The sequence below is a fragment of the Rana temporaria genome, chromosome 3 (genome assembly GCF_905171775.1).
Source record: "Rana temporaria chromosome 3, aRanTem1.1, whole genome shotgun sequence".
NCBI classification, from domain to species: Eukaryota; Metazoa; Chordata; class Amphibia; order Anura; family Ranidae; genus Rana; species Rana temporaria.
In genome coordinates, this window is record NC_053491.1 from 494,020,481 (window position 1) to 494,045,055 (window position 24,575).

General features: G+C 48.6%; 1 protein-coding gene across 3 annotated transcripts in view; it reads left to right on the forward strand.

Moving 5' to 3' along the window:
• The window catches only part of LOC120933832 (NACHT, LRR and PYD domains-containing protein 3-like), a 68,402-nt gene that overhangs the window by 38,043 nt on the left and 5,784 nt on the right, over positions 1 to 24,575 (forward strand). For all 3 annotated transcript variants that reach the window (XM_040347233.1, XM_040347235.1, XM_040347234.1), the window contains exons 7-9: positions 17,163 to 17,333; positions 19,917 to 20,093; positions 21,168 to 21,247. In XM_040347233.1, coding sequence (XP_040203167.1) covers positions 17,163 to 17,333; positions 19,917 to 20,093; positions 21,168 to 21,213 — 394 coding nt within the window. In that variant the 3' untranslated portion in view covers positions 21,214 to 21,247. The remainder of the gene's footprint in view (positions 1 to 17,162; positions 17,334 to 19,916; positions 20,094 to 21,167; positions 21,248 to 24,575) is intronic.

The following is a 24,575-nucleotide window of genomic DNA, read 5'->3' on the forward strand; positions in this document are numbered from 1 at the left end:
GGTCTCTGAAGTTCCCCCTCCTGTGCTAATCGAAGGAAACGAGGAATTCGAATTGGAGTCTGTATTGGACTGTAGATGTAGAAATAATCTTACTCAGTTCCTTGTCAAGTGGAAGGGCTACGGCCCGGAAGAAAATTCTTGGGAACCGGCTTCTAACATATATGCACCAAAATTGGTGCAAGCCTTTTTTCAACGACACCCAGAAAAGAGAGCCCTGAGGGGCATCCAGAGGCTGCCCATAAGGGGGGGCAATGTAAGGAAAGGACGGAGACGCCTCTGGCATGCGCATGCATGCACACTTGGACCACAATGGACTTTACTGCCCAATGGCGTGCATGCGCGAGCACAAAGGATACAACAGCCGCCGCAGTGCGCTACTGCGCATGTGCATACGCAACGGATGGCGTGCACATGCAAGGGGCGTTCCTGATGACTATTTAAAGAGAGCTCTGACGATCAGGCGGTGCTGACTGGTCTTCAGCAGTTCCCTGATTTCCTGACGCCTGTATTCTCTGCCAGATTCCTGTTACCGACCCGGCTTGCTTTGACTCTCCCTCTGGACTCTGATTCCCCCTGAATACCTGGCTTCTGATCCCGGCTATCCATTTGACCTTGCTCCTGCTGATCCCTGTGTACCTCGCTGCCTGTCTGTTATCAAACCCGGCTATCCTCTGACCTCTCCACTCCGGAAGTTCCTGCTACTTGTTCACCCTGACTCTGCAAGTGGGTTGGAGTTCCCCTTAAACTCCAGCTTTTCTCTCCACACCACCTTGCCCAGTGCCTGCTGCTCTACCAGTGTCTTCTGTCTTCACCTCCACCTGACGGCACTCCAAGCAACGCTCACAGGCACTCGTGTTCGTCCTACCTGAACCGCCATCTGTCTCATCCTCAGAGGGGTTCTGGGCTGGAGATACAAGGGAGGCTAACCTCATCATATCAGACTCCTACCAGGTACGTGACATACAGACACCACGGATCAATTTATCCTCAATTTTTACACAATATCCAGTGAGGTCCCTCAGTGGTAGGTTTCTGCAATCTGCCCCCCCCCCCCTCCTCTCCCCCTTCTCAGTCATTCAGTTATGAAGGTAAATTACAACTTGAGCTACTGAGCTCTGTAAATAACATGGATTATACAGTGATCTGGGAAGGACAGGCAGGTAAACATGAGGAAAAGAGATTTCAGCTCCACCTGCTGGCTGGAAATGAAAATACAAATTATTTATACTCAATGGGCCAAATCCACAAAAGAGATACGCAGGCGGAACTGCTGTTCAGCCTGCGTATCTCTGTGCCTAACTTTGGAAACGATCCTCAAAAGGATTTTTCCAAAGTTAGGCAGAAGATCTGACATCTGTAAGACACTTACACTGTCAGATCTTAAGATGCAGTACCGCATCCGCCGCTGGGGGCATTTTGAGTCGAAATGCCGCTTTGCGTATGCAAATGAGTACTTAAGCAGATCCACAAAGCTTTTAAGCTTTGTGTTTTCTGTAGGGTTGTCCCGATACCACTTTTTTAGGACCGAGTACAAGTACCGATACTTTTTTTCAAGTAGTCGCCGATACCGAATACCGATACTTTTTTTAAATGTGTCCCCAAATGCAGCCATGTCCCCCCAGCCATGTCCCCTACATATGCAGCCATGTCCCCCCAGCCATGTCCCTCACATATGCAGCCATGTCCCCCCAGCCATGTCCCTCACATATGCAGCAATGTCCCTCTAGCCATGTCCCTCACATATGCAGCAATGTCCCTCTAGCCATGTCCCTCACATATGCAGCAATGTCCCTCTAGCCATGTCCCTCACATATGCAGCAATGTCCCTCTAGCCATGTCCCTCACATATGCAGCAATGTCCCTCTAGCCATGTCCCTCACATATGCAGCAATGTCCCTCTAGCCATGTCCCTCACATATGCAGCAATATCCCTCTAGCCATGTCCCTCACATATGCAGCCATGTCCCTCACATATGCAGCCATGTCCCTTTAGCCATGCCTCTCACATATGCAGCCATGTCCCTCACATATGCAGCCATGTCCCTCTAGCCATGTCCCTCACATATGCAGCCATGTCCCTCTAGCCATGTCCCTCACATATGCAGCCATGTCCCTCTAGCCATATCCCTCACATATGCAGCAATGTCCCTCTAGCCATGTCCCTCACATATGCAGCAATGTCCCTCTAGCCATGTCCCTCACATATGCAGCAATGTCCCTCTAGCCATGTCCCTCACATATACAGCCATGTCCCTCTAGCCATGTCCCTCACATATGCAGCCATGTCCCTCACATATGCAGCCATGTCCCTCTAGCCATGCCTCTCACATATGCAGCCATGTCCCTCACATATGCAGCCATGTCCCTCTAGCCATGTCCCTCACATATGCAGCCATGTCCCTCTAGCCATGTCCCTCTAGCCATGTCCCTCACATATGCAGCCATGTCCCTCTAGCCATGTCCCTCACATATACAGCCATGTCCCTCTAGCCATGTCCCTCCAGCCATTTCCCCCATACCTTTGCCCCCAAAAGCCGCCGCCGCATGAAGAAAATCACAGCATTCATTTGAATAGCTGTTTTGCCCGCGCGTATAGACACTCCCCCTTGCTCGGGATTGGACAGATCACGATCACCCATCCAATCCCGGGCAAGTGTCTATACGCGCGGGAACACTACAGCTATTCAAATATAAGCTGTGATGTTCCCGCATGCCGTTTAACCCATGCGGCGGCTTTCGATGCGGCGGTGCGATGCGGCGGTGCGATGCGGCGGCTTGCGATGGCGCGATGCAGCGGCGGGGGGGAAAGTATTCTATTTAGGTATCGGGGTATTTGTACGAGTACTCCCGCAAATACTCGGTATCGGTCCCGATACCGATACTGGTATCGGTATCGGGACAACCCTAGTTTTCTGCGTAAGTTACGATTTGCATGCGTAAAATTAGGGCTGCTTTTACAATGTGTAAAGTTAGTACACCATGTAAAACCAGACCTTTTTTTCGATCGCCGCATTTTTTTTAAAATTTTGATTTTTTTTCCCGGCGCGCAACTTTGTTTTAACCCGTCGCAACTTTATTGTCCCATCGCAATCCACAAAGCCCGGTGTAAATTACGTTCGCGCGCTGCCCGTCGGGAAAAATGACGTCACACGCATGCGCAGTACGTCCGGCACGGGAGCGCGCCTAATTTAAATGGGAATCGCCCATTTGAAAAAGGAACGCCTTGCGACGGACGGAGTTAAGTTGCGCTGCCGCAATTTTCCGGGTAAGTGCTTTGAGGATCGGTACTTAACTTCGGAAAATTGCGGCAGTGTAACTTAACTCCGTAAAGTTAAGTTACGCTGCTGTTTTGTGGATTTGGCCCAATATTTCCTAATTACAAATCTATGAATGGAATGTTTTGTCCTGACCATAATAAAGACTGAAAACACGATCCATTCCTCTGAAGGCAAAGACCTCGGACAGTTCTCACTTCTGTACAAAAGGCCGTCCCATAACCAATACAACTCATACTCCAGAAATATCATCTGTCATTGTCTCCCTTCTGCAGGATAGGAGTTATAAATCCTGGAAAGTTACCCCTCCCCCATCACTAGAAGAAATGATAAACATCCCTAACTCCCATCCCCTTTATGAGTCCTTGTCTGACATAAAAAGTCCCAAGACTTCCTCTGTCCTGACTCTGGGCAGTGAGTGCCGATCTCCCCCTCTCTGCTCCTGGTGGGGGTTCTGTTCAGGTATGAAGGTCGTATCCTATGGACATAACCCCCTCCAGAGTTTCCCCACAACCACATATTATACCAGGGCTCAAAATTTCAAGTCTTGAGACACTAGCCAGGCCTCAAAGGTAGGGATGAGCTTTGTGTTCGACTCGAACATTGTCTGTTCGTACATTTGACGAAATTCAAACAAAATGGGTCGTTTGCGCCAAATTTGAGTGACACGCAATGGCCCATAATTCCCTGCAGCATTGCGCGCTGATGATTGGTCAAGCATGCACTATGACCCTGCATGCTTGGCCAATCACAGCGCGCAAAAAACGGAAAACAATAATTGGCCAAAGCCAGGGTGGCTTTGGCCATTTATGGCTCAGGGCTTTAGCACACGCCCCACACTATAAAAGGCTGCCTGCAAGGCGGCCGGGTGTAGTGTGTTGCGGCGTTGTTACAGATCAGACAGTCAGTCGGTTAGAGAGAGATAGAGAGAGACACAGTGGCCTGGATTCAAGAAGCAATTGCGCCTGTGTAACCATAGGTTACACAGCGCAATTGCTTACTTGCCCCGACGTAACAAATGCTCCTGATTCAGGAACCTTGTTACGCCGACTGCAGCCTAAGATATGCGCGGCATAAGGCTCTTATGCCCGCATATCTTAGGCTGCATTCTTGCGATGGTCGCTAGGTGGCGTTCCTGTTGTGCTCAGCGTATAGTATGCAAATTGCATACTAACACCGATTCACAACGTTGCGCGAGCCCTGCGTACGCAATTTACGTCGTTTCCGTACGGCGGTTTTTGCGTAAGGCTGCCCCTGCTATTAGCAGGGGCAGCCAATGTTACGTATACCCGTCGCGAAATTTGAAATTTATGTAGTTTGCATAAGTGAATCGTGAATGGCACTGGACGCCATTCACGTTCACTTTGAAGCAAATGACGTCCTTGCGACGTCATTTGCCGCAATGCACATCGGGAAAGTTTCCCGACGGAGCATGCGCTCTACGATCGGCACGGGAATGCGCCTAATTTAAATGATTCCCGCCCCCTACGGGATCATTTAAATTGCACGCGCTTACGCCGGGCATCAACCAGGCACAATCAAAGAGGATTTATCCACGGCCCCCACACCCGCTCAAACTTCCATGGGCAGCCCCTGTTCATATAAGTCATTTTATACAGGGGGAGGACAGCATTGACTGCATCCATCCACGCACCCACCGTAGGAGGGGCCCTAGAGGTCCACTTCAATAGAATCGCCTTTTTTGCATAGAAAAATAATAAAGACATCAACAGTTTGGTATACCGAGGTCTCTGCTCGTCGTCCTGTACCCCCAGGAGCGCTAGCTCCGGGAAACCGGAAGACTCAGGTGGAGACGAACATTAACAGTCTCAAAAACAGCGGACCAGAAGTCCGACAGCCTAGGACAGGTCCAGAACATGTGCATATATGTACCCTCTGAGGTGCAGCAACGTGGACAGTTGGGAGAGCGGTGCGGATATATTCCATGCAGTCTCTGAGGGGTGAAATACACCCTATGTATGAACTTAGCCTGTAACAATTTATCCCTAGAGGAAATCACCAGCTTATACCCATCTTCAAAGCATTCCTCCCATGCCTCTCTATCCAAGGTCGGGACGTCCACCTCCCATTTGCGCCACAAGGCATCTATTTTAGGGGAATCCTTGCTAAGAATCGTCAAGTACAGAGTGGACATCGCCTTTTTCAAGGAGCTCTGGGCTAGTAAGTCCTCAACCAGGTCAGCCTGGAGGATAGGGAGGGTAGGGAACTGGGCCCTAAAAGCATGCCGCAGCTGATGGTAGCGGAACAGCATCCAGGGCGCCAGACCAAAACGACTGGACAAGGTCGAAAAGGGGAGGAGGGATCCACCGTCAAAAATATCCCTCAGGAGTTTAATACCCAACCGGGCCCACAGCTGCGGGTCCGGTACGGTACGAAAGTGCCCGAGGTTAGGATTCCCCCACAGTGGGGTAAATGGGGACCATCTACCAGGGGACTGAAAGCGACGCCGAGCCACCCCCCACACCTTCAATGTAGTCTTAGACGGGCCCGGCAACATGGGGTATCCAGACGGACCTCGGTAAACCAGGTTGCTAAGTTCGGTAAGGGACCCCACGATAGCCGCCTCCAAACAGACCGCTGCATTGGCCCTGGACTGCTCAAACCACCACCGCACCGTGACCAATACAGCAGCCCAGTAGTACACCATCAGGTTGGGCAGCGCCAACCCTCCAAAACCAACAGGTAGCTGAAGGGTGGACCTGGCCAATACAGCTATCCAAGTCCCGAAAAAAAGAATGAGCCAACCACACAGGGCAGTTCCTAAAAAAATAGTTGAACTTGGGTAGAAAAATCATCTTCAGAACGTTTATGCATCCAAGGAGGTTTAGTGGTAAATTACTCCAGCGCGAGCAATGTTCCTTAAGTCTATCAACCACCGGCCTCAAGTTGAGCCGGTAGTAGAACTGTAGGTCTCGGGAAACCCTCACCCCCAAGTACACAAATTCCTCAACCCATTGCAACATTGACTGTGAAGACACCTCCCTATCCCCGGCATCCAGCGGGAAGAGAACCGACTTAGTCCAATTGATACGTACCCCAGAATACCTACCAAATTCGTCAAATATTTCCAGCGCCGAGGACAGGGAGTCAACTGGATCGTGGAGATAGAGAAGGGTGTCATCCGCATATAAGGATATTTTCTCCTCCAGAGGGCCAACCCGGAGGCTGAGTACACGGTCAGAGTCCCTGACTAGGGATGAGCCGAACATACCTGGGTTTGGTTTGCACCAGAACGTTCGAACAGACTCGAACGTTCGAATTCAAAAACGATCATTTTAAAGACCAATATTCTATTTAATGTTGGTAAACGTCTTTCAGAACCCGGGTCTTGCCCCAGGGAACATGTACCAATCGAAAAAAATATTTTAAAAACGGCCGTTTTTCCGGAGCAGCGATTTTAATGATGTTTAAAGTGAAGAAAAAAAAAAGGAAAAATTCCTTCAAATATCACACCTGCTGTGTGTCTCTAGTAGTGGCACGTGTTTAGAAATGTCCCTGCACAACATTAAATTATTATAAGAACAAAGTCATTTAATACTGCTTGCGCACGTGCTGTGTGGGAACAATATCTCGATTATTTTAGAGGTGGTGGGGGGGCATTATCTTTTCGGGAAAGCAAAATTGTAGAAAAAAGGGCACCCCTCAAACATACTGTAATTGTAGCGCAACAAGGAGCCACGTGCAAAGTATTGCATCAAAAATTGTTATTAGGCGCCCCTGTTACACAGGGGCAGAAAAATTTGTCCGTAGGCGCAAGATAACAATGCAACCCCTCCCAATATCTGAAATTGGAGCACAAAAAGGAGCCACGTGCAAAGTATTGCATCAAAAATTGCTAATAGGCGCCCCTGTTACACAGGGGCAGAAAAACTTGTCCGTAGGCGCAACATAACACTGCAACCCCTCCCAATATCTGTAATTGGAGCGCAACAAGGAGCCACGTGCAAAGTATTGCATCAAAAATTGTTATTAGGCGCCCCTGTTACACAGGGGCAGAAAAATGAGGCCTTAGGCCACGTGCAAAGTATTGCATCAAAAATTGTTATTAGATGCCCCTGTTACACAGGGGCAGAAAAATTAGGCCTTAGGCACTGGTGGCGGAGCACAGAAAAACAAAATTTCTTACTAGCTAACAGCATGAAAAGTGAGGAGGAGAAGGATATTCCATCAGCAGCACAACAGGACAGTCACTCAGCATCAGCAGTCTCAAAGGGATCTGATATTTCAACACAAAATTCTTATTCAGTAACATCAGCATCAGGTGCTTGGTAGCCGGTGTTGATCCAAGCCTGATTCATTTTGATGAAGGTCAGTCGATCAACAGAGTCGGTGGAGAGGCGCACCCTGTGATCGGTCACAAAGCCTCCAGCAGCACTGAATGTGCGTTCTGAAAGAACACTGGATGCAGGGCAAGCCAGTAGCTCAATTGCATACTGTGCAAGCTCTAGCCAGTGATCCATCCTCAAGACCCAGTAAGCCAGAGGATTTTCGGTGGGGAAGGTGTCCAAGTCGGATCTTGCCGCTAGGTATTCCCGGACCATGTAAACCAGACGCTGGCGATGGTTGCTGGAACTGGTCAGACCTTGGGGCTGCGGACTAAAAAATTGTCTGAACGCATCGGTCAGACGGCCACCTACTCCACCTCTGACTCACCGAAGCCTCAGCAAGACGTTGTCCAGGGCCAGGTTTTGGTAATCCCCCCGGTTCTGGGAACGCATTGCACAGACCCTTCTGCAAGGCCTCCCGCAGTAGTTTCATCTTCTGCTCCCTCTGCGATGGCAACATAAGATCCGCTACCTTACTCTTGTAACGTGGATCAAGAAGAGTTGCCAGCCAGTAATGATCCCTCTCCTTGATAGCACGTACACGAGGATCCTTACGCAGGCTTTGCAGGATCAGGGAGGCCATGCAGCGTAGGTTTGCAGAGGCATTCGGGGCACAGTCCTCTGGGTCACTGAGGACGACAGGATCCTCAGCCACCTCATCCCAGCCACGTAAAAGTCCACGTGTTCCTTGGGACTGTAAATGATCCCTTGAAGACTGCTGCTGTTGATGCTGAGTGCTAGGCTCCACCTCCATGCTGCTGATACAATCCTCCTCCTCTTCCTGTGTTCTAGGTGGGCAAGCAGGAACAGTGTCTGGATAAAGGGGGCCTTGAGAGGTAAGGAAGTCCTCCTCTTCCTCCCTCTGTTCTGCCTCAAGGGCCCTGTCCATTATTCCACGTAGGGTGTGCTCCAACATGTGAATAAGCGGGACAGTCTCACTGATGCATGCACTGTCACTGCTCACCATCCTCGTGGCCTCCTCAAATGGTGACAGGACAGTGCATGCATCCCTGATCAAGGCCCACTGGCGTGGTGAAAAAAACCCAAGCTCCCCTGAGCCAGTTCTGCTGCCATATTGGCACAGGTACTCATTGATGGCCCTCTGCTGCGTGTGCAGCCGCTGCAGCATGGCCAACGTAGAGTTCCATCTGGTGGGCATGTCACAGATTAGGCGGTTCTTGGGCAGGTTGTATTCCCTCTGGAGGTCTGTCAGCCGAGCAGTGGCATTATATGACCTCTGGAAATGCACACAGACTTTCCTGGCCTGCTTCAGGACATCCTGTAAGCCCGGGTACCTGCCCAAGAACCGTTGCACCACCAAATTGAGAACATGCACAAAACAGGGCACATGGGTGAGTTTTCCCTGTCGCAGGGCAGAGAGGAGGTTGGTGCCATTATCGCTGACCACCATTCCAGGCTTCAGCTGGCGTAGTGTCAACCACCTCTGAGCCTGCCCCTGCAGAGCTGAAAGAACCTCTTCCCCAGTGTGGCTCCTGTCTCCCAAGCACACCAGCTCTAGCACCGCATGGCATCTCTTGGCTTGCATTCCTGCGTAGCCCGTCGTACGCCTACGGAGCACGGCTGGTTCTGAGCCAACATCACCACAGGAAGAGGCCACAGAGGAAGAAGAAGAGGAGGGGGTGGAGGAGAGAGGTGTGTCACAAGCAGTAGTAGTGTTTTGGAGGCGTGGTGGCGGAACAACCTCCAAAACTACTGTACCTTGCCCTGCGTCCTTCCCAGCTGCCAGCAGAGTCACCCAATGGGCCGTAAAAGACAGGTAACGTCCCTGTCCATGCCTGCTGGACCATGAGTCAGCGGTAAGATGCACCTTGCCACTGACCGCCCTGTCCAGCGAGGCATGGACATTGCCTTCCACATGCCGGTTGTCACGGAAGCATGAATCAGACGTACAACAACAGATAACTGAAATAGGAAGGCTTTATTAAAAACCAAACAGCAAGGTTAAAGTCCAAACGGATGAACAAACAGTAAGCAGAGTCTTCCACCGGAGCCAGGGATCAGGAACCAGAAGGGTAGTCCGAACGAAGCCAGGGATCAGGAACCAGAAGGGTAGTCCGAACGAAGCCAGGGATCAGGAACCAGAAGGGTAGTCCGTGGAAGCCGGGTCGGTAACCAGAAGCAGCAGCACAATCTCAGGAGCATGTGTATACAAAAGGACCAAGCAGGGGAATGAAGCAACAGACCTTCTATATATGTGCAAGGCATCCAGCTCCTCCCAGTGGGAAGGAGGAGCCGCAGGGTGTGGTAAGTTATAAGAAGCCCAGAAACCAATATGGCCGCCAGCACATGTCAGATGAAAGAAGCCAGCAAGAGGTAAGACCATGACACCGGTAGAGAGCCGGAATCGCCTTCCGTGAGAAAAAGTGGCGTTTGGGTACTTGCCACTGAGGTACTGCACATTCCACAAACTCATGGAAGGGGGCAGAATCTACCAACTGAAAAGGTAGCAGTTGAAGTGCTAGCAATTTTGCTAAGCTAGCATTCAACCGCTGGGCATGTGGATGGCTGGGAGCGTACTTCTTTCGGCGCTGCAGCAGCTGGGGCAGGGAAATTTGTCTGGTAATATCAGTAGATTGCCCGCATGTACTACCACTACTACGTTGTGACACACCTATTTCTCCACCTTCGGTGCAGGCTGCAGAGAGGACTGGGGGTCTAGTGGGGTTGGAGGTCACAGAAGGGCAAGGGGAGGACCGCTTTGGTCTTTGGTGTGGGTCTTTCTGGTATGCCTGCCAACGAGCTGCATGGCAGGTCAACATATGTCTGGACAAGCATGTGGTGCCCAAGCTGGTGATGTTTTGGCCACGCGAGATACGCTTGAGACATATGTTGCAAACAGCAAAGGTACGATCTGATGGACAGGTTTCAAAAAAGGCCCACACCAAAGAGCTTTTGCTGTACCGTTGAGACACAGCAGCGCCACGTAATACAGTTGGTATGCTGCCCTTAAGCTGACCCCTGGAGGGCATCCTGCCTCTTTGGAGATGTGTCTGTGCCTCGTCCTCCTCTTCCTCCTCCTCCTCTCTCCTACCAGGCACCCAGGTAGAGTCAATGACCTCATCATCCCCTCCCTCCTCATCATCACTGGCGACAACCTGGCAGTATGCTCCAGCTGGGGGAACATCACTCCCAGATTGTTGTCCCTCTCGGCCACCCCCTCTCCCTGGGCTCACATCAATGCCTTCCTCTATCAGTGTTCCGTCATCGGAGTCTTCAAAACGCTGCGCATCTTCAGCTAGAATGTACCCAACACTGTGTTGAAACAGTTTGGGGGACTCCTCAGGAGGACACAGTGGGACTAGGGAAGGATTGTGTAATGCCATTGTGCAGAGGGTAGAGGACGCCTTGGCAGCTGCTTTGCCAGACAAACTATGTTCAGTCTGTGTGAGAGAGGATGAGGACGGCTTGGTCATCCACTCAACTAATTTCTCAGCATGTTGAGGCTCAACACGGCCAGCTCCCGAAAAGAAGGACGAGCGGCCACGGCCACGTGCTGAAGAGGATGCACCACATCCACCACCAGCGTTACCTCTAGATGCAGAGCCTGCTTGCCCTCGTGACTCTCTGCCTCTCTTTGTCCTTCCAGCCATAGTTATGCGTTCAGGTGTTATGTAACAAAATAGTCGCAGTCACACCAACTGCGTTCAGATGGTATTAAACGGCAACCACGCAGTAAGAGCGACTTGGCTCAAGTGTAAAGTAACAAAATAGTCGCAGTCACACCAACTGCGTTCAGATGGTATTAAACAGCACACACGCAGTAATAGCGACTGCAGTCAAATGCGATTTAACAGCACGCACGCAGTGACACCAACTGCCTTTAGTTGCTATTACACAGCACACACGCAGTAATAGTGACTGCGTTTCTGTGCAATTCAATAGCCAAGTTGCATTAACAGTGACTGCGCTTCTGTGCAAATAAATTGCACACGTGCAGTAACCTGTAATGCGTCTGTGTGTGCAATTAACTAGCACACGTTCAATAACACAGAATAATATTTTCAACCTAATCCCTAATGCAGGCAATAAAAAACGTTAGAGCACTGCATGTAGAACAAACTCCTGCCTGACAGATACTAATAGATAAAGTAACTGAGCTATACAGTTTATAAATATATTGACAACGCCTAAGGATGTGAATATATTCTCTACAAACTGTAGTTTTAACTATACTGACTACACTTCCTACTCTATCTATCTGGTAGAAAAGACACTGTGTCTCTATCTCTCTATCTATCTCTGCCGTGCAGGCTGCCTTTTATAGTGTGGGGCGTGTGCTAATCCCCCTGAGCCATAATTGGCCAAAGCCACCCTGGCTTTGGCCAATTATGGCTCTTCGTTTTTTGAGCACTGTGATTGGCCAAGCATGCGGGACATACAGCATGCTTGGCCAATCATCAGCGCTCAACGCCGCAGTGAATTATGGGACATTTTGCGTCATTCAAATTTGGCGCGAATGACCCGTTTTGTTCGATTTTCGACGAACAATCGAACGACCGATGTTCGATTCGAACATACGTTCGAATCGAACGCAGAGCTCATCCCTATCCCTGACCATAACTGCCAGTGGCTCAAGGGCCAGGGCGAACAGGCTAGGTGACAAGGGGCATCCCTGCCGGGTTCCCCTCTGGAGGGGGAAATAGTCAGAAAGATAGTCGTTCACACGAATCCTAGCCCGAGGGGACCTATATAGCATCTGGAGCCATTGAAGAAACCTAGGACCGAAGCCAAATCTACGCAGTACCTTCCACAGATAGCCCCACTCCACAGAGTCAAAGGCCTTCTCAGCGTCTAGAGAGGCCACAACTCGGGTTCTCCCATTATCATGTTGAGCATCCAGGTTCAAAAACAGGCGACGGATGTTGATGTCAGTGCCCTTCCCAGGCATGAACCCAGTCTGGTCCACGTGTATCAGGTCTTCTATCACCGTGGCCAGTCTAATAGCCAAGAGCTTGGCAAGGAGCTTGGCGTCCGCATTAATAAGCGAGATGGGCCTATATGAGGCACACTCTTCAGGATCCTTACCAGGTTTGGGCACCAACACCACAATCGCCTCAGACATTGAATCAGGAAGAACCCCCAGAGAGAAAGCCCGCTTCAGTAGGGAGGTGAGCCTGGGAGCAACAAGCTCCTGGTGCGCCGAGTAGAACTCAATTTGAATACCATCCGGGCCGGGGGTTTTCCCGGACTGAATAGAGTGTAGGGCCACCTGTACCTCCTCCAGGGAGATGTCAGAATCTAGGAAGTTGCATTGCGCCTCAATCAAGGAGGGAAGGGAGATCCGATCCATATAACCAAGCAGCTCTGCGGTAGTATAAGTTACCCTAGTGGAGTACAAGGACTGGTAGAACTCCAGGAACCTAGCCCCAATATCCACGGAGGACGTAAGCAACCCCCCATCCCGGTCACGCAACCTCCCCACATGAGTCAGAGGCTGCTGCCCCCTGACAAGCTGATACTGAAAGAATGGGATCGGTTGCAGTTGCAACAAGGGGTGGTCTACCGAAGGGGCCCCTCTGATGATCCAGAAGCAAAGTGGCAGCTGCTCCTGCCGGAAAAGCACAGAGAGAGGGTACTGATTGCTTTACACGATCATCATGGTCATTTGGGAGCCGAGAGGACTTTCCAACTAGTAAGGGACAGGTTCTACTGGCCTCACATGAGGAAAGAAGTGGAGAGTTACTGTCATTCCTGCCTCAGGTGTATACAACGAAAGACATTGCCCCATAGGGCTGCCCCAATGGGCCATTTGGAGAGCCAGGGACCAATGGACCTGGTCTGCATAGACTTTCTTTGTTTGGAATCCGATCTGAGTGGGCAGGGGGACATCTTGGTGGTAACAGATCACTTTACCCGTTATGCCCAAGCATTTCCTACTAGAGACCAGCAAGCAACCACAGTAGCAGACTCGTGGAAAAGTTCTTCGTCCATTATGGCTTACCTCAACGGATACATTCGGACCAAGGAAGGGACTTTGAGAGCAAATTAATAAAAAGACTGTTGGATCTACTAGGCATACAAAAGTCCAGGACTACTCCTTATCACCCACAAGGGGACCCTCAACCAGAAAGGTTCAACAGGACTCTCCTGAATATGTTGGGGACATTGACTGCAGAACAGAAACCCCATTGGAGTAAACACATTACTGCACTGGTTCATGCCTACAACAGTACCAAAAGTGACGCCACTGGGTATTCACCTTACAGATTGATGTTCGGCCGTGAAGCCCGATTACCAGTGGACCTGGCTTTTGGTTCCTCCTTGGATCACACATCATAGACCTCCCATAGAGGGTATGTGGACAGGCTGCGGAGGAGCCTGAAGATAGCTTATGAGCAGGCTTAGGCCACCTCGAACTCCAGAGTCAACAGGAACAAGAGAAACTTTGACCTGAAAGTAAGAGTTCAGGATCTTCAACCAGGTGACCGGGTTTTGCTGAGGAATCTAGGCATCCCAGGCAAGCATAAGTTGGCTGATCATTGGAGATCACAGCCTTATGTTGTGTGTAGGAAGCTTCCAGGGCTCCCAGTGTATGAAATCAAGCCAGAAGGAAACACTGGGCCAATAAAAACCTGGCATCGGAATCACCTTTTACCTCTCACTGAGGCAGTCAGGATAAGCACAGAGGAGGAATTCCCATCCACATCCACCGATGTGCGTAGGCCAATAACCAGATCTCAGCTTGCACCCTCTACAGATGAAGATGAGGAAGTGGAGAGGAGTTGGCTGTGGCCTCCGGAAACTTCAGAAACAGATGCTGATATCTCTTCAGAAGTAGAGGAGGATAATAACTGAACTCTCAGGGCAGAGGCCCCAGAATTTGTGCCGGCAACTCATCTTGCAGAAGAGCCCAGTACTCTTATTTACTCTCCATTTTTAGTCACTGAGAGGAGGGATGACGACATTTGTCAAAAAGGAATGGATACCCCGAAAGTGCAAAGAGAGACATTCGCCCACCACGCAGACTGACTTATGATACATTGGGCGAATGCTCTGAAGCATCTCAGTTTGTCAGCAAAAGAAACCTTGAACTGTCTGGTCCCTCTACTTTTGATTCAGTAAGGGACAACCCCACCTCACCCCTTGGCACATCTGTACCAGACACAGTAGTATCAGCTGTGAGTGCACAGGATAGCTCCCCATCATATGACAATTGGTGGGAAGCTCCTCTGTCTGTATTGTATGACCGTCTAGAGGCTAAAATGCAGAATAGAGTTAGCAATTTGAACCTCTTTGGAGGACCAAAGAGATAAAGTAGGGGGAGTGTGTAGCACTGACATTCTTGTATATTGATATGTGTTTGCATACTTTAATACAACGTCTATGGACATTGCTATGTTTATATATTTGGAGCCATCTAGTGACCAAATACTGGTAATGCAGAGAGATGTTTTGTTTAGTATTTTGGTTGCCTTGGAGACGAGGAGAGACCCAAATACTGGTAATGCAGAGAGATGTTTTGTTGAGTTTTTGGGTTGCCTTGGAGACGAGGAGAGACAGGGGAAAACAATCCTGGTTGTTGGGGCAAGTGATCTGAAGGTGCCCGAGGGACAGTGGCCGGATTGCAGAGACCAAGAGACACTCATCCGAGCATCGGAGAACCGGATCCATCCAGCGGAGCTGACGGAGAAGCAAGTTGCAGTCACAGGACCCTGAACAAAAGTTACTAGCCGGAGCTCCGATCCAGTGGGTGAGCGGGTCACAACCCACAGTTTGCTAAGTTTACACGCAGTTAGACTCATATACATGCCTCACTGGGATTTATAGTTCCACAGAGGAGCAGATAAACTGACACTGAGAAGGCTTGAGGCCTATCTAATTTGACATTTCAAGCAATTTTAAAATAGTTGTTGCAGTTACACCAGGAGCATTTTCACTTAAATTTGACTCGTCAAAACTGTGGATTACAAATCACTTTAGCTAGCGAAGAAAAGAAGATCCAAGACCAAGTACTTTAAGTGAGATCTCACACATAGCTAATAAAGTAGGGGGAGCTCCCAGGTATAAAATGTTTATGTATACTGTTTTCAAATAGCTTATGTTTAAATCAATTGTGCTGTCGTCTTACGTTGGGATGACAGCACAATTACTGTAATCACCTCTTTGCATATTTCACAGAAAAATATATCTCTGGTTAAGTATCCAGTTGTTGTGGTGTACTGTTTTTCTCACTCCAAGTACAGTCAGTGGATCCTGGGGTTATAATACAGGTATTTTGTATTGTCTTACATTGTATTGTATTGCATTGCATCACAGCTGTGCCAAGGGGATTGAGCCAAGTTAGTGGGGTTTATTGGTAGAGTACAGGCCCAAATTAAACCAGCAGCTCCTTCGGGGGTGAGTGCTACATCTGATTGCTGGAGACACTAAAGAATGGGGGGTGGAAGAATAAAGTGCTTTAATGTGAAGTGTCCCCCATGTGAATGTAGAATCCCATTGTAAATGTGGAATATCCACCAATATAGTACTTGTATCTCTAATATATCCCATAAGTCTCAGCACTAAAGGCTGTAAATGTATATCCACCCCTCCCCCCTACATTCTCTATAAGGGATCCTATTCCTGCCACAATCCGGTGATCTTCAATGGGAACTCCTGATTTGTGAACTTTAGGAAGGTGATGGAATATTGGGGTCACTGGGGTATCCACCATCAGATATTCTGCTGTTTTATTCCATAAACCCCCCCAGATCCTTTCCTTTATCTATCAATTTCAGAAGCCCCTGTATGAGGCACTGTGTGAGGTCCTGCTTAAAGCTGAGGTTCATCCTGATTTTTTTTTTTAAACCTATCTCTAGCCTTAATAAAGGCTTTTAGCGCTGTCATTTTTTTTTTGTTTAAACTTACCTTTTTTCAGCCGCACTTCCGGGTCTTCTTCCTTGCGGGCGAGTGGGCGTGTCGCTCCTTTTCCCCGACAAGTGATTGACATGCGCGTCATCGCCTTCCAAAAAGGCTTCCGGCGGTCGCATACATCGCGTCACGATTTTGCGAAAGTAGCCGAACGTCGGTGTGCAGGCGCCATATAGAGCCGCACCGACGTTCAGCTTCTTTCTGCTACTCGTGACGCGATGGATGTGACCGTCGGAAGCCTGTCGGAAGACTGTCAATCAAGAAGGAACGCCCAGTGCCGAAGACCATACCCAAAAGCGGCGGAGAAGATCGCTCTCTAAAACGGTAAGTACTGCTTAGTTTAAAAAAAAAAATACCCGATTCCCCTAGACAAAATGAGCATGAATCTAATTTAAAAAAAAAATTCAAGTGAACTCCCGCTTTAATAACCGGGTACATAAGGGGGTGACTGAGCTGTCACAGCGCCCCCTCTTTATACTGTGTAAACATAAGTACTACAACAGCTTCACCTTTATCATCTTCCCTAATAAGAAGATCTTTCCTCTGTATAACATTCTGTATATCCTGATATTCCGCTCTAGTGATGTTATGTTACTGTTCACTAAATGGGAATAATTCCTCATATTCATCTTATAATATAATATCATGTGTCTGAATTTTGTCTCTGCAGGTTGGTTGGATGTGGTGTGACTTCCTCCGGCTGTGATGATCTCCGATCCATTCTTATCAATAATCGATCCCTCACCACATTGGACTTATCAGATAATAATCTGGAAGACTCTGGAATAAAACTTCTATGTGAGGGGCTCAGAGATCCTGGCTGTACTCTGCAGACACTGAGGTGAGAATTATCCTATAAATGATATAATATTCTGCAGGATTCTGATATAAATCTTCTATGTGAGGGATCCAGACATGTCACCTAGATGAAAGTTATACAAAGACAGACTTCTGATTGGCCAGTCACACTGGGAGTTCCCATCATAGTCCTTCAGGTCGCTCGCTGTTATTGGCTTTCATCCCCTCCCCCTCCACTGACTAACAGAGATCAGACTTTGGCTGGGGTCACACTGGAGGTCACAGCGGCTCACAGCAGGGGGTCCGGTGCGTCTCCATTCACCATTTCAGGTCCGATTTCAAACCAAATTTTGGGCTGAATTTGGACCAGAAGACACACAGGACTCCGTATTCTCTGCATTCACTGACCAATCATAGACAGATGGTCCTCAATTAGAATCTGGAAGGACAGAGCGAGTCTCTAGACCAGAAGTGACCCCTAGATGACAATAAAATCCCCACATCCTTGTAGATATAAAATTGTCACCTCACTGAGCCGCAAAGAGAAGTCCTAGTCATTTCATCTACAAGCCCAGCAGGGGACGAGGCCAATACAGTGAGAAGACCCCCAACTGTCATTGATTTATGTCAGAGATCAGAGGAATCTATTTTATCTCTCATACAAGGTGGCTGTGTGGGGTCCCTGGTGGCTGTACAGGGTCCCTGGTGGCTGTACAGGATCCCTGGTGGTTGTGCGGGGTCCCTGTGTGGGGTCCCTGGTGGGTGTGCAGGGTTTCTGGTGGCTGAGCAGGGTCTCTGGTTGCTATGTGGGTTCCCTGGTACCTGTGCGGTGTCCCTGGTGGCTGTGCAGGGTCCCTGTGTGGGGTCCTTGGTAGCTCTGCGGGGTCCCTGGTTGTTGTGCAGGTTCCATGGTCCCTGTTGGCTGTGTGGGGTCCCTGTGCAGGGTCCCTGGTGGTTATGTGAGTTTCCTGGTGGCTGTACAGGGTCTCTGGTGGTTGTGCAGGGTCCCTGTGTGGGGTCCCTGGTGGCTAAGTGGGGTCTCTGGTGGCTGCGCAGGTTGCATGGTCCCTGTTGGCTGTGTGGGTCCCTGTGCAGGGTCCCTGGTGGCTGTGCGGGGTCCCTGGTGGCTGTGCAGGTTCTTTAGTGGCATTGTTGTGTCCTTGTGCGGGGTCCCTAGTGGCTGTGTGGGGTCTCTGGTGTCTGTGCGGAGTCCCTGGTGGCTGTGCGGGGTCCCTGGTGGCTGTGCGGGGTCCTTGGTAGCTCTGCAGCATTCCTGGTGGTTGTGCAGGGTTTGGTTTGAAGAAGTAAGCACATAGGTGAGTGGAGGGGGAGGGGGCAGGTAGGAGGGGGGAGGGGGCAGGTAGGTGAGTGGAGGGGGAAGAGGGCAGGTGGGGGCAGGTAGGTGACACACTCTGCATGGGGCAGACACAGATGACAGATAACAAGTGAGGGGAGGTGTAAAGGAGAGCCCAGTCTGAGGAGGAGGGTGACAATGATGTCGGGTGTCTGTGCACAGGGTGATGACTTGGCTGTGTCCACAGATCACTCACCCCTTCTAGGACATGGTGTCTCCACTGACACACATATGAGAGAGTGGAGGGAGGTCAGAGCGTGCACTCTTCTCTGAGTGGGCGGTGTCCCTGATTAGAGCCGCTCTCTCTTTGGCTGACAGGAGAAAGGGGAGGGGGGTGAGCGGGGGAAATACAGACAGTCCGCAGCTCTCCTCTCTAATATCACAGTGCCGCTGCCGAGTTCTCTGGCAAATTAAGCAGCGCTGTCACTGTGTGTGGGGGGAGGGTGTGGGGGCATTTTTTTGGGGGGCGGCATTATTCCTTGTCCGCCTAGGCCAGAACACAGCACTGATTGGCCCCATATACAGTATAGGTGTCATGTGCTTTTCCCCCCCTCTGGGGAGCTCAATGGGCCCGGGGGACTTCCCATAAGATCAGTTGTCATAAGTGTGGGGTCCCATTATGGGATCTGGTCCCTCCTGGTTGGATGGATATAGAATTCCAAACAAAACAAAAATGTGTGTCCTCCAAAACAATTGTCTCTTTATTTACAATAAATGCACTAACAACCAATAATATGTCAGCATATCCAGCAACCAATTGGGCAGTAGATAATATCACTCACCAGTGTCACTTCCTTTTTGAGTTCCAGGCAGGAAATGACATCACCCGGCTCCGCCCGAGGGTCGCCTGTCCAATGATTGGTTGATCTGCTGACATATTATCATTGCTTGTCAGTGCGTTTAGCGATCCTCATGGATTTTGCTGCATGGAGACGCATGTGAAGTAGAAATCCCATTATTTCCTATGTGGGCGGTTCCCATCAATGTGCCGCAGTTTAGTGTGAAAGAGAATCTATATGGAGCCAATCACCCCTCCAATGTGTGCGTTACAAAGTACGCCGCAATGTACCCGCAACAGTGTAACTCCACAATAAGACTTTTCAGGTGGGTGACAACTTACCTCCATTTCACAGGGGAGGTCCAACCAATATTTTATCCATATGTCACAACATTTGATTTTATAAGACCCCGCCCACTGATTATTCATTGGTTGTGTCTAATTCTGTCCCTCCCTGGAAGAACATTTCACCTCTTTCCTGCTTCTCCCTCCAGGATTTATGACTATAAAGTGACATTGCGGAGCTGTGATGATCTTTCCTCCGTTGTCTCCACAAACCGAACTCTGACCTCTCTGGAGATAACATTGTATGATGATTGGAAGATATCGGGGTCAGAAGTGGGACGTTGTTGTGAGGTCCTCCGGAATGCCGGCTTCTCTGTGAAGAGACGGTAAGATCTGTTCTATTGGAGGAAACACACAGACTAAGTCTTATGCCGCGTACACACGGTCGTTTTATGTGATGAAAAAAAATGACGTTTTTAAAAACGTCACTTTAATTGACCGTGTGTGGGGGAAAACGTCGTTTTATGTCTTCTAAAAAACGACCAAAAAAAATTGAAGCATGCTTCAATTTTATGTGTCGTTTTTCAAAACGTCAACTTTTACTTCACAGAAATTGACCGTGTGTAGCAAAAAACGACGTTTCAAACGACGTTTTTGAACCCGCGCATGCCCAGAAGCTACTTATGAAGCGAGCTTCAATGGAAAAAGTGGTGAACGTAACCTCGCTTTGCTAGAACATTGTGAGAAAAACGATGGTGTGTAGGCAACTTCGTCTTTGAAAATTGAAGTTTCAAAAACGTCGTTTTTTACTTCACAGAAAATGTCGTTTTTTTTCATCACATAAAGTGATGGTGTGTATGCGGCATAAGAATGTGAATAGTAAAATGTAGAGAAGATTGGGTGGTGATGATGGAAGGGGGACGTGGTTGGGAGGTCTTCTGACACCCGGGCTGCACTGTAATGAAAATGGAAGGGCGGGGTGACAATTTCTGTAGATCCCATTGGAGGTCTCTGTAGTTATACAGATAATGAGAGAGATGATTGAGATTTCCTGTGCCAGTCACACATTTCCCAGATGATGGAGAATTTATTCCTCATCCCAAGTTTTATCATTACAGATGGGGGATGGGGAAATCAGATCCACCAATAATAATCTTAGTCAGGTCCTTCAATCTTCCACAAGGTTTTACCCCCCATCCCCCGCTGTCTATCCAATGTGTCAGTATAACTTAGCCAATCAGATGTGAGCTCTCATCCTGTACACATGACAGCCAAGCACACCCGGCATACAGTCTGCTATCCCAATGGTTTGATGGCCATGAGTGTGTGGCCCCTGCCATGGTGAGGGCCCCTCACTTTTCCATCATTTATTACAGAGCACAGTATGAGCCCCTCCCCCCTTTTCCATCATCACAGCAACATTTCCTCCTCTAACACTCTCATTTTATTCTTCTATGAAGGATTGAAGGAAGAGGCTGGCATGTATCTATAGACAGAGAAAGATAAGAAGATGGTGTGTGGGAGCTCCTCCCCCTCTCAGGTAATACAGGGCTCCTCCCTCTCTCAGGTAATACATGACTCCTCCCTCTCTCAGGTAATACACGACTCCTCCCTCTCTAGGGTAATACAGGGCTTGTAACGGTACCCCAAATGGGACAGGGTTTTAAGCCGTTTAGGATATTCCATTCCCAAACACAAGGCAACTACCGACACTCCACAGTCAGTCAAACTAATCCCAATAACGAGACACAGCTCTGTTTGAGGTTCCACAGGAAATAGACCCTTTATTGAGAAATGCAGGCTCTTATATACAGTTAGGATACTGTAGTAACCAAATGAACAATGACCCAACTGCACCCACAACATCATACAATGAGCCCCAATACACATCTTTTTGTAGACATCCTGTCTCCGGCTCCTGACCTAACTTACATTAGCTAATTAACTAATCATTTACCCATACTAGATGACTCCGAGATATGACCTTTCAAGGTAGACGTCCCGTCTCACCTGCTATACAATACACATTATCATAAGTGTAAACACAGGACATCTTCACACAATACAGGGTCAATTGGCACAAGCCACAATGAAAGATCCTTAGAAGTTAGTCTGGATTCAACTTACATTACACAGACAGACAGGTGGGCTGCAGTCGATGGCATTAGCATCTAACAGCATGTGTCCCCACATTATGAATGAGTCACTCTTTCAATTAACCTGTTGAGTTCAGAATTAACAACCGGTAAATTTCCTTACAGATATCCTGGAATATATTGTGAATTACAGACCTATATTAAAGCAATCCAAGATATATTCTGAATGTCCATCATTTCCTGGCTCATACTTTGCCCAAAAGTGACTCCCGTTACAGGGCTCCTCCCCCTCTCGGGTAATACATGGCTCCTCCCCCTCTCAGGTTATACATGGATCCTGATATGAAGAGAATGTCCAGAATGGAATGATATCAGAGTAAAGTGATATGAAGTCTCACATTTTATTTTCTCTTTCTGATCCTTAAATATATGTAGCGCCTGGTTACTTCCAAGTACCGGTGCTATTGAAATTTAGAGGGTGATCAGAGTGCTAATGACTCTAAATCCAATTGCAATGTTTGAGTAGGGTCTCTGTTTCAGCTTGGCTGTACTGTGGGCTTATTCTGTTACTGGGGTGTTATCCCACCCTGGGAAGACAGGTGACAGCAGTGGAGTTAAGGCTTGGGTGTCCTTTACCAGCAGCCAATCAGGAGGGAGTGTCCTCACTGGGAATGCTGGGAGAGGGTACTTATTGAACAGAGGTCATTGAATCTGGGTCTTTTTTCATCCAGTGTGGCGCCCACCTTTAGGGTGACCACATCATGGCGCCCCGGCATTATGGCCTACCTGGCCGGGGCATGCGTTTCAATTGGTGTTCCTGGGCCATGTTGGTCCAGAACATTTGAGCAGCGACGGGACCCAGTGATCGACTGGGTTCCCACTTTTGAGGATCCCAAGCAGTATAGCTGTTCGGTGGGGAGTCTGTCTGAGGAGCGCCAATGAGAGGCTGCCGGTCCAAAATGATTTAGACAAACCACCGGGGATCAAGGTAGCCGGACACTGAAGGATTGATCACCTGTCAGTGGGTACCTGGGCATTGTTAAGAAGGAGATCCAGGCATAATTCAACCAAGGAGGATTGCCTCTGTATCTGCAATCAGAGAGGGCCTGTGGCCAGGGCCGATCCTAGGGTCACAGGTGCCTGGGTGCAGAAATATTTCTGGCGCCCCCACATGGACGTGGTTATCTTACAAACTCCTCCCCTTTACAAATGTTTCTATGGCAACAACTTCACCCCCCAACTTCAGCCCCCACCACTTTGCTTTGATTTTGCTTTGCTTTAATTATTTGGCCTCTATACCAAACAATATGTCTGGCAGAAATCCAATACAGCTCATCATCCAAATAACACCATTCCTATAGTAAACCATGTTATGGGGATGTTTCTCTTCAGCGGAAAATCTGCTGCCCGCTGCCAGAAGGTTGTCAATGGGAACAAGATTTACCTTCCAACATGACAATGACACAAAGCACACAGCAACAATGAGCACACAGTGGTTGAAAGAGAAAAAGGTGAGTGCCCTTGCATGGCCTAGTCAGAGCTAAGACTTAACCGCCATTGAAAATCTGTGGAATGACTTGAAGATTGCAGCCCACAAACGGTCAGCATCAAATGTAACTGAACTTGAGCATTTCTTGCAGTGGAATAACGTCCTTACAGTATGTCTCCAACTTACAAGCCAACATCAATTCTCTGTTTTATTGGGCAACTGTGTGGCAAAATGAGGTTTAATGTTGATAAATGTAAAGTTATACACTTGGGTCTAAGACTATGCATGCATCATACCTACTAGGAGGAGATCAGCTGGGGGATCAATGATGGTGAAGGATCTGGTATATCATAAGCTCAATAATAGCATGCAATGCAGGGTGGATTTGATTTAAATCACTAGTAAAAATGTTTGATTTAAATCATAATTTTTAAAGAGCAACGTTCATCTCTGTCCCGCAGTGGCTCCTCCTCTGACCTGCTGTTGACTCACCAACAGTCCCAATTACTTTAATGGGACAGTTGGTGATACGGCAGTGACACAGCAAGGTGAGGGACGTGGCAGCAGCAGGTGAGTGGATGCCCACTAACAGGCGCTGCCATGAGGGATCTGAAATGACAGGTGCTCTTTTAAAATAAGAAATTATTCTTGTTGGTTGTTAGAATCTTTAATATTTGCAAACAAAATGAAGGTTTCCTATTTAGAATAATAAGCTGTCAGGTTAGTAAAACAGCAATATCAGAACCCATACAATCATACAGTTTGTAGTGTACATAGATTTGCAAAACAATGGGATTAAGGAATATTCCTGAACTTTGTTTTATCTGATGGTTACTGTGAAATTGTGTGAATGCATCAATGCAGTGCATGTTATGTCACCTTGCAGAGCTTGGATTTATTGAGCCTGGGTTCACACATATGCAAACACAGACTTTGCATGTGATTCGCACCGCATTGATGGTGCGGATCACATGTACTGTCTGTGCAATGCGAATTCTGCCATACAGTTGTATGGCTGAGCTCGCATTGGATTTGCACACAAAAAGGTGCAGGGACGTTATTTTTCCCACACTGAAATTGGATCTCATGAGTATTCACATTCCTGTGCAAATTCACAGTTCACACTGTGATCTGTGACCCGATCTGGGGGTGTCATTAAGATTGTATTGACAACCGCATCAGTTTGCAGAGGGCAGTATGAACTGCCCTCTGGGGGAGGGATGTGATGAGGGACCCGGCACTGCAATCACGCTGGTTCCCGCATCGCTATAGTGTGAACCCGG